The sequence below is a fragment of the Aedes aegypti genome, chromosome 3 (assembly GCF_002204515.2).
Source record: "Aedes aegypti strain LVP_AGWG chromosome 3, AaegL5.0 Primary Assembly, whole genome shotgun sequence".
Lineage (NCBI taxonomy): Eukaryota > Metazoa > Arthropoda > Insecta > Diptera > Culicidae > Aedes > Aedes aegypti.
The window spans coordinates 257,280,465-257,292,498 of NC_035109.1; the positions used below are offsets into that span (position 1 = coordinate 257,280,465).

Consider the following 12,034-nt stretch of genomic DNA (forward strand, 5'->3'; position numbering starts at 1 on the left):
TCGATTTCTGTACAGTTCTTGTTTTGATTCCTCAGATATTGATGAAAATCGACTATGATGAAAAGGTCCCGCTATTTACACCCTTCATAGAAATTTACATCTCAGCGAAGGCGCGCCCCTCAGCAAACATAATCGATTAAATTTCTGAGGAATCAAATCGGTACTTCTGATATTTGACCATGCAATAGAACTCTAGTCACATCCTTGTTTCGCTTTTAGTTTAGTCCCAAAAAAATACTAGAAAAAATTGGCTTTATGCTAGCAGCAAAACCGAATCAAGCTAGAAAATTTGTTTAGTAATCAGAATTCACGTAAGTCCTTGAATAACCAGTACCTACAGTCCTTGTTGAGTTAGTACTCATGATTGTTATCCTGGCTTCAAGTTTAGTCTCGGGACTGACCAACTTTGTACCGCGAATTCTTGAATTACCAGAACATATTACCCTAGCCCGACAAACAAGATTAGACTAGGGTTCAAATTGGTAGATCTTACCCCGTAACGCACCACGAAAAGGTGATCTACACACGTTACAACTATCTGTTGATGATTGGTTACGCTTGTAGATCCAAAGGCCTACATTCGAACGAGTTCTTGGAGGACCAAGAGCATCCGCACAAATTATTACAATACACCGTTTACTAACAGGAATGGTTAAGGGCCTTTGGAGTATTTGAAAACAAACCTCTAAAGCCTATATTCAGTGGAGTCCTTGGAGGACCAAAAACATCCGTACAAATCAATAAAATATTCCTATGACTACAAAGAGTATTGTTATAATATGTACCGATATCCTAGGTCCTCCAACCAAGGATATCGGTACAGATTATAACTATACTCATTTAACTGCTATGAACCCAATATAACCCGATATAACAATAATATGGGAATACGGAAAAGAAAAGTATATTAACATGCCCTTCTAGATCAGGGGTTTCATGCTACTGAGCTAGTTTTTCGGGAGTGGTTTGAAGCCACTGTGTCACACTCTACAAGCAGTGGCGCGGGAAGTGGGTAGGACAGGTAGGACATGTACTACGCACAAAAACACATGGGTAGGACAGTCAAAGGATTGTCCTACCCACGATTCAACACAAAAAAAGCTTGAGAAATGAATTACACTTTGTATCATCTATTCAATATACATACAAACTCGATCAATGTCGTACTTATTCTTATAGAGAATTGAAGACACGATAAGGTTTTTCATGGCATTCGCATAGTAAAGCGTAATATAGTTTGTACATTATCCCCGAAAGTTCAGAATCGTGAGAAGAAGGTCTCTAAAGTATGTATTTCAACCAAAAAGGTCTCCAAAGTCTCTTCTTTCTTAATTTTGCTTGCATTGAATCCTGATGCAAAATTATACAGGCTCCAAGAAACTTTCAGAGACTATAAAGGGTTCAACAATCTTTTTCAGTATTTCGGATTCCTTGGGGAAACATAAAAGTTCAAAAGTTTCAACGGATACTTAAAATAATTTGCTCCGGGAAATCCTTGTGATTTCTAAAACTACTACCTTCAGTAATTTCCTCGGGTATTGCTTTGATTTTTTCCAAAACTATCCAATAATTTCTTCCAAATATTTCTTCACTAATCCTTCAAGCGAATTCTCCAGTTTTTACTCTAGAAGATCTTCCAAAGATTTTAACAGGATTTATTCCGAGGAAATTTACAAAGGTTTATTCCAGAGTTCAAAAAAAACATGAGGGTGTTTTTCAAGAAACCATGCAAGAATTCCTTCGTTTGTACATCCATGAAAATCCTTCAATATTTTTTCCACGTTTCCTCGCAGAAATCCAAAATTCTATGTGGGATTCTTCGAAGAAAGAAAAGAAAATCTCAAAGAATTATTGTAGGAATTTCTGTAGAAATCTTAGAAGGAATCTCTAAAGCAATTGTCGAAGTTGTGGAACTCCGAGTTCCAGCTCCGGGGAGCCTGCTTCAATCCGTAGAGGGACTTCTTCAGGTGACACACAAGGCTAGGATCACCAAACTCGAATCCTTCGAGTTGTCGCATGAATATCTCCTCCTTCAGTTCAGAAACCATGCAAGAATTCCTTCGTTTGTACATCCATGAAAATCCTTCAATTTTTTTTCCACGTTTCCTCCCAGAAATCCAAAAGTCTATGTGGGATTCTTCGAACAAAGAAAAGAAAATCTCAAAGAATTATTGTAGGAATTTCTGTAGAAATCTTAAAAGGAATCTCTAAAGCAATTGTTGAAGGTATCTTTAGAGATATCCCTAGTTGGAATCATATAAATCCTGAAAGATAATTTCAAAGGGAATCCCTGGAAACTTCTGGAGGAGTTATTGATTGAAGAAGACGTTTTGATCGTGAGGCTTGAAGGATGTTCCAAGGAAATCGATGGATGAATCACTGAATAAAGTTTTGAAGGTCTCGTTTGGTCTCTTTTTTTTCTGGCAAGAGGTCTCTAATTTCCTATTTTTAGGGCACTCAATCGCTATCAGCTTTGAAAAGACGAATAGCTTTTTTAATCTTGTGAAAATAACTGGCATGAAAATGAGGGGGTTATAAGCAGAAGAGTGTCAGTGATAAAAACCTAGTTTAGAGAAAATCTACTTTGAGGTATTCTCAGCAATTTTTCATTCTATAAAAATTGTATGACAGTCAAAAAATACAATTCAGTCTTCTAAGAATTATGTCACTTTTCTGTTGAGCGGAAAAATCACTTGAAAATATCGTTAAAATGCTTGGAAACAGTAGAATTATTTCAACTCAACTCAAAACCGTCAAAAATGTTACAAAACTTCCAGTCTAGGATTTCAAACGGATAAAATTTTTCTAAGCTTCACTTTGCACACAATATTTGCCAACGTTTGTCCTACCCATGGTTTCGAACATGGACGCGCCTCTGTCTACAAGGATCCCACGGAAGTCTCGGGAGAGTTATATGTGTTATCACTAGGCATCTTCCATTGTCTGTCTCCTAAAGTCGACATCGTGAACAATCGATTAACAATGAACAAAATCTCTACTCTAAATTATAATAAATAAAATTAATAAAATTAATAATTAATAAATAAATAATAATAAATTTACATCGATTTCGATGGCCCAGGATCTTTTTTTGTAGAGCTCAATTCGTCGGTCTTGGGCGAAACTTCTCCAGTTGCCCCAAACGTTTAGGGTCGCCAGGTCCTCTTCCACTGCGTACAGCCAGCGTATTCGTGGTCTTCCTCGAAAACACCGACAGCTTTCCGGTCTGACTCTTTGAACGTCCACGCTTCGTGCCCGTAGAGAGCCACCGGAAGCATCAATGTTTTATACCGTTTCCGTTTGCCAGTTGCGGGACCTAAGCTGTTTACGTAGTTCGTAAAAGGCCCTATTTGCAGCCGCAACACGTCTTTTCACATCGCTAGAAACGTCTTTGTCACATGTCACTAGTGCTTTAAGGTAAACAAATTTTTCAACAACTTCAAACACATCCTCATCCAACACTACCTCTGCACCTACACCACCATATCTTACTCTATCTCTACCTGCAACCATGTACTTCGTTTTGGTAGAATTAATGGTCAGACCTATCCTCGCTGTCTCCCTCTTCAGAGGCCTGTTTCACTGTTCCGATCGATTCCAATTAGGTCTATAGCGTCCGCAAAGCCAAGGAGCATGTGCGACCTTGTGATAATAGTGCCATTTTTTGTACGCCAGATCTGCTAATTGCACCCTCGAGTGCAATGTAGGTCTACTTTTGCCTTTCTTGGTTGGTGAAAAGTCTTCGATACGCCACCTAACTAGGGTTGCGCTACCTACATCGTGCTAGAGGGGCTGCCTCCTCGGCGCAGGCACGATACAGCATTGTCCGTTTGTTCTTTACATGATGACCACGGTCACAACCATCCACCTTTATCAGGGCTTTGGACCTGTAGCTCTGGTTCTCAACAGTTTCAAGTTCTTTCAGACATGCTACTATGGTGAGTCGTCATGCGCTAGCGCTAGCCACACGATATACGAATGCGAAAATGGTAACTTTGGCAAAGAAAGTGGAAGTGCGCATAAGAACACTGAATAAGAAGAAGAAGAAGATAAACAATGAACCTCTTAAACCTTAACATGACCCAGATACCCTTACTCTTGACGTTCTTAGTGAAAAACCTTCAAAATTTTGCTCATTTTAAATGTTTGTTTATTCACATTATTTCATCCTAAATACTATTTCGCTTATCTACAGCGACGAAATTTAGTTTCAGCAATTCGGCATCAATCCAGTTGGTGTACAAGCTAGCGCGGACGTAGACGCCGGGAACATTGGACTGGCCGCAGTTAATACCCCAAGCGACAATACCTGCTTGGTAATACTTATTCGCAGTACCTTCAACTGGGCAAACAAGCGGAGAACCGCCGTCTCCTGTGCAGGTGTCAACTCCTTCCTCACCACCGGCGCAAATGAAGGACTCGTGTAGCCGGAATCGGTTTCCGAGCTTCGTAGTTCTAAGAGCATTTTGACAATGCGCTCTTTGGACCATGGGCAACGGAACTCTCTTGAGGATTGCATGGTAGCTCTTGGCGTCGAAAGCAGTTTTTCCCCATCCTGCGGCAAAACAGTTTTCACTGGTAAAATCCATGCCTTGTGGTGGCAAACACGCGAGTTGCACATTATCATCTGCCGTAAAAGGCGACACTACAACTAACAGGGCCAAATCGTGGAAAAGTAGGTTTCGATTGAAATTAGGATGCATAATTATAGACGATACTTGTCGTTCCTGTAAAATTTAAGAGATTAAGAATTTTGACGAAGTTTGGAAAAAATGAATTTATTACCTGATGAGGGATGTACTCATTTGTAGTCATTGTATCCCATTCACCTGCTCTAACTGTCAACTCATTTGCCTGCTTATCCATTACACAGTGAGCAACAGTCAAAATTACATTAGGCGCGATCAGCGAACCTCCACATGCGTACGTGGAAACTTCTGATTCAGCTTCAGAATGAGCCTGCAAGACTGCTACCATCCATGGGAACTCTCCAAATTCGGTTTCATTGGACTTGGAGTTTCCTAGCCTGAACGAAATGCCTTCCGGGTTTCTGATTCCACATTCTCCGAATTGTTTGACTTGATCGACGGTACGAATGGCCGGATTTTCCACAGCCGCGTTTTCCACGGAGCTTTGTGCTTGTGGCTCAATAGTGTCTGATTTTACTTCCTCGGAGCTTTTTTCCTTGGATGCTTCGTTTACGGCTGATACCCTGGGGATTTCACTTGTTACTTCACCTATATTAAGGCTACGTCTCTGATCGTCGTCTTCTCCAGAATGGTCACCTTTTTCTCCCGACTGACCGCCAACAACTGCATCCACCACCAATGGAGCTTTAGTCGTTACAACTTGGTCCAAATCGCAACATATCTCCAAGTAGTGAGGACAATCAGCTTCCTCGTAGTCTTCATCGCCAAATCTGAGTGTGCAATTGTTATCAGTTACTATTCAAGAAGCTCAATTAATTTGAGATATTACCTTAGATTAACGAAATTCACCCCACCGAAAGTGTTTTCACATTCATCCATTTTGACGCACACGCCATCACACTAAAATGTTCGGAAGAAAAATAACAATAATAATTTTATAAACAAAAATTGCGATTATTCGACACAACGTACTTTGGCGGCTGCCAGTGTGATAGAGCCGTGCAAAACTCCAATCAACAAGGCCACTTTGAGCGCTGCTAGCACCATTCTGTTGCAAGTAAAAATGATCACTGTAGAGATTAATCGGTGTTTGGTACTTTTTATACCGGTGCTGAGCTGATTATTATGGGTATTACCATCGTCCAAGGAAAGTACACGATTCAAAGATTATGTGATCAGGAAAGAGTATTGCATTTCTATGGGGTGCGTTCATATTGCTACTGTAAATTTCCTTTTTTTTGCGTTAATCAATGTTTCATATAAAGTACTTTCTTAATCTTCATGACATTAACGGCCCCGCTGGAACATTGAATCATTGCTATCAACGACGCAGAACGTCCATTGGATCACATCCGAGATATTAGTGCGTCTATGCCATATAAATTATAACGCGGCTTTAAGCAAAAATGCCAAAATGTGATACCACCACTACAGGCTACGCCTTTGGTGTCCATCTAATGGGCTAATAGATTGTGCCTTCCCATCGCGGCAAGGTCGCATAACCAAGGGGAAGGAATTACTTGCTTCTGAGATCTTATATTTTAACGTTTGCTATAAGGAATAACTCATTGAAATTTTTGATAAATATTTTTAATATATGCAGAGATATCCAAGATCATGCCTATGGACCCAGATGAAGGTAGTTTTTTTTTTCAAATTGCGTTGAAAAATGTATGTTCGATTTCGCAATAATCTTGACGAATATAAGTGATTTATTGTTCCCGGGAGCATCGTGCGTGAAAAATCAAAGTGTTTCAAGTATCGCATTAGATTTTTGAATTGCTACGGTGAGTAGAAATACAATTTAAAGTGAGTTTTAGAACGGGCACCGAAAAGCCAGCAAACAATATCTCGGCGCGTGAATAAGAAGTGATTCGGTAGTGCGTGGTATTTTACAACACAAATCACAGCAATAACTACGTGTTTGCACTCAAAAACTGGTAATTTGCGAAAAACACATTATGGAAGGCTTTCAGTTAAGAAATCACCCCCCTACAATAAGGTTAGTACCTTCAAATAATCATTTTTTGTGATCGCTCTCGAAAACACTGTGAGAAACGTGGGAGGAGGGAGCGAAAAGTGAAGGGGGAGTGAGGTGCCATATTAGAGGCCATTTTGGTACTCAAGGAGATATGTCCTTAATGACAGCTGACTTTAAGCTTTCGGGCATTACTATGCTATCGACAAACTCCAAATCGTTAGCCAGGTTCAACTGGGTTCGGCCAACCACTTTTGAGAAATTTATAAATTTTAGACAAAACTCGATCTGACTGATGAGTATGATATTTTGTATTTTTTTTTTTTTTTGTCAATTAACAATCATTTGATGTTGTCATTTCGATTACTCACCAATTTTTAAGTGCATCGCACTTGGTTCTAAAGAAACAAATTCCAAAATAAATAATAATAATAATAAGTTGATATCTTCTATTGACATGAGAAATCCTTCAGTATTGAGGTTGAGTTAATTTAAGTTTATTAAAAAAAGCATTTAGTGGAAAGACGAGTTGTTCTAAAACCATACTTCTACAACTATTTTCCGATTCGAAGCAACACTTCCCATCTCATCTGCAGAATGATGAAAATGTTCGCCATTGAGGCTGCTTTATCGGTCGTCAAATTTATCCAATTTATTTTTATTTCACGCATTTCCTCGTAAAAAGTGGATATCACAACCCCATCTCAGCTGTACGGCAAAGGAAAATCGATATCTTCTTTTCGCAAAACTTCCAATCGTAAAATGAAGCCTACACAATTCCTAAAGAGTATCGTTGCATGAAACGCGGCGTCAATACCAGTAGCTTCTCTGTAGACTGGAGGGTGTATGATTTATGAAACGGATATTTTTTGGTTCTGAACAAGTCATACGAAAAATAAGTGGGAGGCGGAAAGCGTGGGAAGATATCTGATATCTTATTACGTCTTTATTGAATTAATCAAATCGTGAAATATTGTGGTGCGGTCATATTTAGATAAAAATAACTTACGAAAAGTCGGGGCAATTTTTGGGGTGAGAAGGCATGTGTATCAATAATGTTTTTTTGATGTCTAACACAGTCTAGTATACGACTAAAGAGTGGAAATTTAATGTTACATCCTGTATAAAATTGGTAACAAGCGCCAGCATCAATGAAACGGACATCGTAGTCAAAGCCCATTCATGGCAAGAGTCTGACAAGTGGATGATTTATAGTGGCAAGATTTTAATACAGTACACCGGCTTGAGCCGGGCTCACGTTTGGCCATATCCGATGAGCACGGATGAGTTGGGAGTGATTTTCGTATCCGTAGCAAGAATTTTGCTATCATCACTTAACTACCAGCACCGATTCTTCGGAGCTTCTTGGCGCACGTATCTGAACTAGACTTGGTTTTCTTAGCACTGAGCTAACTAATTATGCTTATCGTCCTTTCATGGTTACTGCTCCAGCAATGATCCATGGCGATAAGTAATGCTTGCTTATTTTAGGAAAGCGTCTAGCTCCGGAGTGCCACTTGCATTGGCGACTTGTGCTTTGTTATCATTAATTAAGTGATTTTAATTATCTTCCACCAGGCGACAAGAATGTATTCGGGAAATTTATGACTTGCGACACTACTTCTGATGACAAATTTGTAGGGTGATAAAGGAGGTTCAATGCGATTATGTAGGAGAATAAAAAAAATATGAAAACAATTCGCAATTGTTTGAAAAAAAATGATGTCCAAAGAATGTATTTGTAAGTGGAAGTAAAATGTCACGGATACAACATTTTGACAGAGCTATTGTCATGAAAGAATATCTCAGGGTATCATTAGCCTAATTATAAAAGAAATAGATATTAAAAAAGGTAATGGCCCTGATAATTTTCGAACTAGTGTTTTGAAAGACAAAATACAAAAATTCTCAGATATTCTTTCAACTATGTTCAATTGAATCATATATTCTGGGGTGGCCAAAATTGTACCAATTCATAAATCGGGGACATAAATGATCCCTGTAATTATCGCCCAATATCCACTCTATATGTGTTCAATAAAATATTCGAAAAATTGCTAGTTAACAGAATAACAGATTTTTATACCAAGCACATTTTATACAAATATCAGTACGGGTTTATAAAAGGCTTTCAAAACCAAATTGAAACAACATTATAAAGGTAACATTATTGCATATCTGCTGTAGCACAAATTCAACTATTCATTGCTATCAACATTACTTTCACACGAATTCTTATTAAGATTTATTTAATGCTTTAGCATATCACCTTCTCTTGTTAAGGGAAGATGAATCGAAGTCATAGTTCAAATTTTCAAAAGCACGGATCTGGAGAACCAACCTTTCGTTTGAGCTGAAAACCTAATCGATTGGTCACCACCAGCTGGTGACCAATCGATTAAGTTTTCAGCTTGAACAGATGTTTGGTTCTCCAGATCCGTGCTTTTGTAAATTTGAACTGAACTGAACTGAACGGTCAGTCTTAGAACTCGATCATCTTCGATTTGGATTAAATTTTGCACATGTTTTTGGTATGGTAAAATAAGTGTTTTTCATAGAAAAATTGATAATTTTGACTCAAGTATAACTTTTGAAAATGGCCTATAAATTTTTGCATGCAAATTATAACTCCGATACTGTTGATTTTTGAGAAAAAAGTTCTATGAAGAAGTTGTGGTGAACCGTTTGGACAATAAGAAAAAAATATACACTGAAAAAATATTTTATTTATTCTCATAGAAAAATTAAAAATAAAACTTGAATTTTAAATTACACAAAAAAATCATTTTAATATTTTTTAAATTTTCACCAAATAATCTTGTTAGTAAACCGATGTTTGGGACAAAGTCTCATGATGGAAAATTTTTTAATATTTTTTTTTTCCTAAGAACAACTTCTGCTCAATTTTCAAAAATTTGATTTTTTGTCAAAATAGTACGTTCTGATGATACAGTAAGTATCTTGAAATGATTCTAAGCCATAATGTTTTCAAGAAAAGTTTCTCTAGAAGTAGCCATTTTCGAATTACATCAAGTTTAATGCAAAATATTGTTTCAATATTGAAATAGGCCATTTTTATAAGTTATTCGCGTTTCGTTAATAATAATACGTTTTCGAGAGTAAAGACCATATTTCTTTCCACTTACTTATTTTCCTTGATGGATAATCGCGAATTACTAATGAAAATGGCCTATTTTAATATATAAATAATATTCTTTGCATAAACCTCGATATAATTCGAAAATGGCCACTTCTAGAGAAATTATTTATATAATTATCATGGCTTAGAATCATTTCAAGATACTAACTGTATCATAAGAACGTATTTATTTTGACAAAAAAAAAAAATCAAAATTTTGAAAATCGAACAAAAGTTGTCCTTCGAAAAACTTTTTTATTAAAAATATCTCCATCATGAAACTTTGTCCCAAACACCTGTTTACTATCAAGATTCTTATATTTTTTCTTATAGTCCAAACGGTTCACCACAACTTCTTCATAGAACATTTTTCTCTAAAATCAACAGTTTCGAAGTAAGAAATTTTCAAATAAGTTGAATGCAAAAATTTATGGGCCTTTTTTAAAAGTTACACTTGAGTCAAAATAATCAATTTTTCTATGGAAAACACTTATTTACCATACCAAAAACATGTTCTTTACTGGGTGCCTGGGCATCAGGGAATAGAAGGCAATGAAAAAGCAGATGAAATGGCAAGAGTTGGATCATCTTAACATTTACAAGGGCCACAAGGGCCAGAGCCTTTCTGTGGAGTCTCACCATGCTCCGTTAAAATGGAACTCAGGAACTGGGAAAAGCCATAATAAATACCAATTGGAATAAAACTGTTGAAGCCCGTCAATCTAAAAAGTTTGTAACACCCAATAAATCAAATGCACAAAGACTTCTCGCCCTGCCAAAAATAGACCTGTTTGCATACACAGGACTAATTACAGGACATTGTTTAGTTAAATATCATTTACGACTGATCAAGAGAATTGAAGGTGATATTTGTCGCTTTTGTAGTGAGGAAACAGAAACCTTCTGTGTAACTGTGTTGCACTTTTTGCTGTCAGATTAAAGTATCTTGATCAAGGGTTTCTACAGCCCTCTGATATATGGTCCTTAGCTCCATTAAAAGTAGTTCGGTTTATACGACATATTATTCCCCATTTTGAAAACACCGAAATCATGAGTTAAGGATAACTATTCAAAGTAAACTATCACCTTGAATATGGTTATACATTAAAATGGGTGTTATATCACAATAGGTCAAACAAATGGTTGCAGTGATTAAACATCCAACATAGGAAAAAAAACATTATAAAAGCTATAAAAATCAAAAATTTGCCACCAGGCAGCGCTAGTGAGCATGAAACATTTGTTTTGCGGTAATATCAGGATTCTGGCCAATTATTTCAAAAAATTTTCAATGGGTTCAGGTCCGTTTCAATAAACCTGCATTTTTTTATTTCTTTACCAAGCGAGCTAAATTCCTCGCATAAACCACTGTCTGGAAATAAGAACACGAAACTGAAGTTGCTCCCCAAACATTTGATCAACTTTTCAAAATGATTAGGGGACATGGGGCAAGAAGGACACCCGGGGCAATAGTGCCACCTCTAATTTCACGTAGTTCAAATCAATTTTTTGATGTTTAACGCAGGATAAGTATAAATTGAGTACTAATTTATGGTTGTGTAAATATTACAGTTAAAAATGTTTAGTACAAAAAAATAGAAAAATGTCTTTAACTCACCAACGCAAAATATGCGAAATATTATAAGAATGTAAGACTGGAAAACAAGGTTTGACTCCCAACAAATACAAAACATATTGATTTTTCCGCACAGTATTGATGATTTTCGATTGTTTAATATGACTGTGAGGATTTTTTTTTTCGAAAAAATCCTTTTGACATTAAATATTACATATATAATAACAGTATGTCTTATGGGGCAAGAGGGACACCGCAATTTTCTCATATAAAATCAAATGAACTTTTATTTTTCTTGTTTAATGTTTCATTAAATCAATGTTTCCTGCTAAATAAAATCAAAATAAACCATCTTGGACATTCAAAATGGTTCCTGAAAATTTTTACTATTATTGTAACAGTCAAATAAGATGAAAACTAAATTAATTTAGAAAAATTACTTTTTAACTATAAGTCAACTTTTATCCCTCAGTTTATATCTTTACTTACTCTACAATTTATCGTTTAGGTGGGGAAAAATTTGTGGCATTTTGCTCTGGTGGTCTTCTTGCCCCATACGAGTGGCACTCTTGCCCCGTGCCTCGTTTAAAAACCTCATAAGAAGGGACATTTTCAAAAATCTCAAATCATCATGTGTTTCTTTTATTTTTGAAATCTATCGATAACATCATTTAGAACAAGAGGTGAGCTTG

At 36.8% G+C, this 12,034-nt stretch overlaps 1 protein-coding gene across 1 annotated transcript; it reads right to left on the minus strand.

Annotated features, from left to right (window-relative positions):
* Nucleotides 1-4,127: 4,127 nt before the first annotated feature.
* Nucleotides 4,128-5,717, minus strand: LOC5575351 (tryptase). The gene is made up of 4 exons (XM_001655679.2): nucleotides 5,622-5,717; nucleotides 5,479-5,549; nucleotides 4,786-5,419; nucleotides 4,128-4,727 (listed from the first exon to the last, which is right to left on the minus strand). The coding sequence occupies exons 1-4, from the start codon at nucleotides 5,694-5,696 to the stop codon at nucleotides 4,170-4,172; spliced, it is 1,338 nt and encodes a 445-aa protein (XP_001655729.2). The 5' UTR covers nucleotides 5,697-5,717; the 3' UTR covers nucleotides 4,128-4,169.
* Nucleotides 5,718-12,034: the final 6,317 nt, after the last annotated feature.

Excerpts from the sequence above, each read along its gene's own strand:
- LOC5575351 (XM_001655679.2), bottom strand. The coding sequence starts at position 5,696 with ATGGTGCTAGCAGCGCTCAAAGTGGCCTTGTTGATTGGAGTTTTGCAC. Across the intron at positions 5,550-5,621 it reads TCACACTGGCAGCCGCCAAA|TGTGATGGCGTGTGCGTCAA; the intron begins GTACGTTGTGTC and ends CGAACATTTTAG. Across the intron at positions 4,728-4,785 it reads ATGAGTACATCCCTCATCAG|GAACGACAAGTATCGTCTAT; the intron begins GTAATAAATTCA and ends TAAATTTTACAG.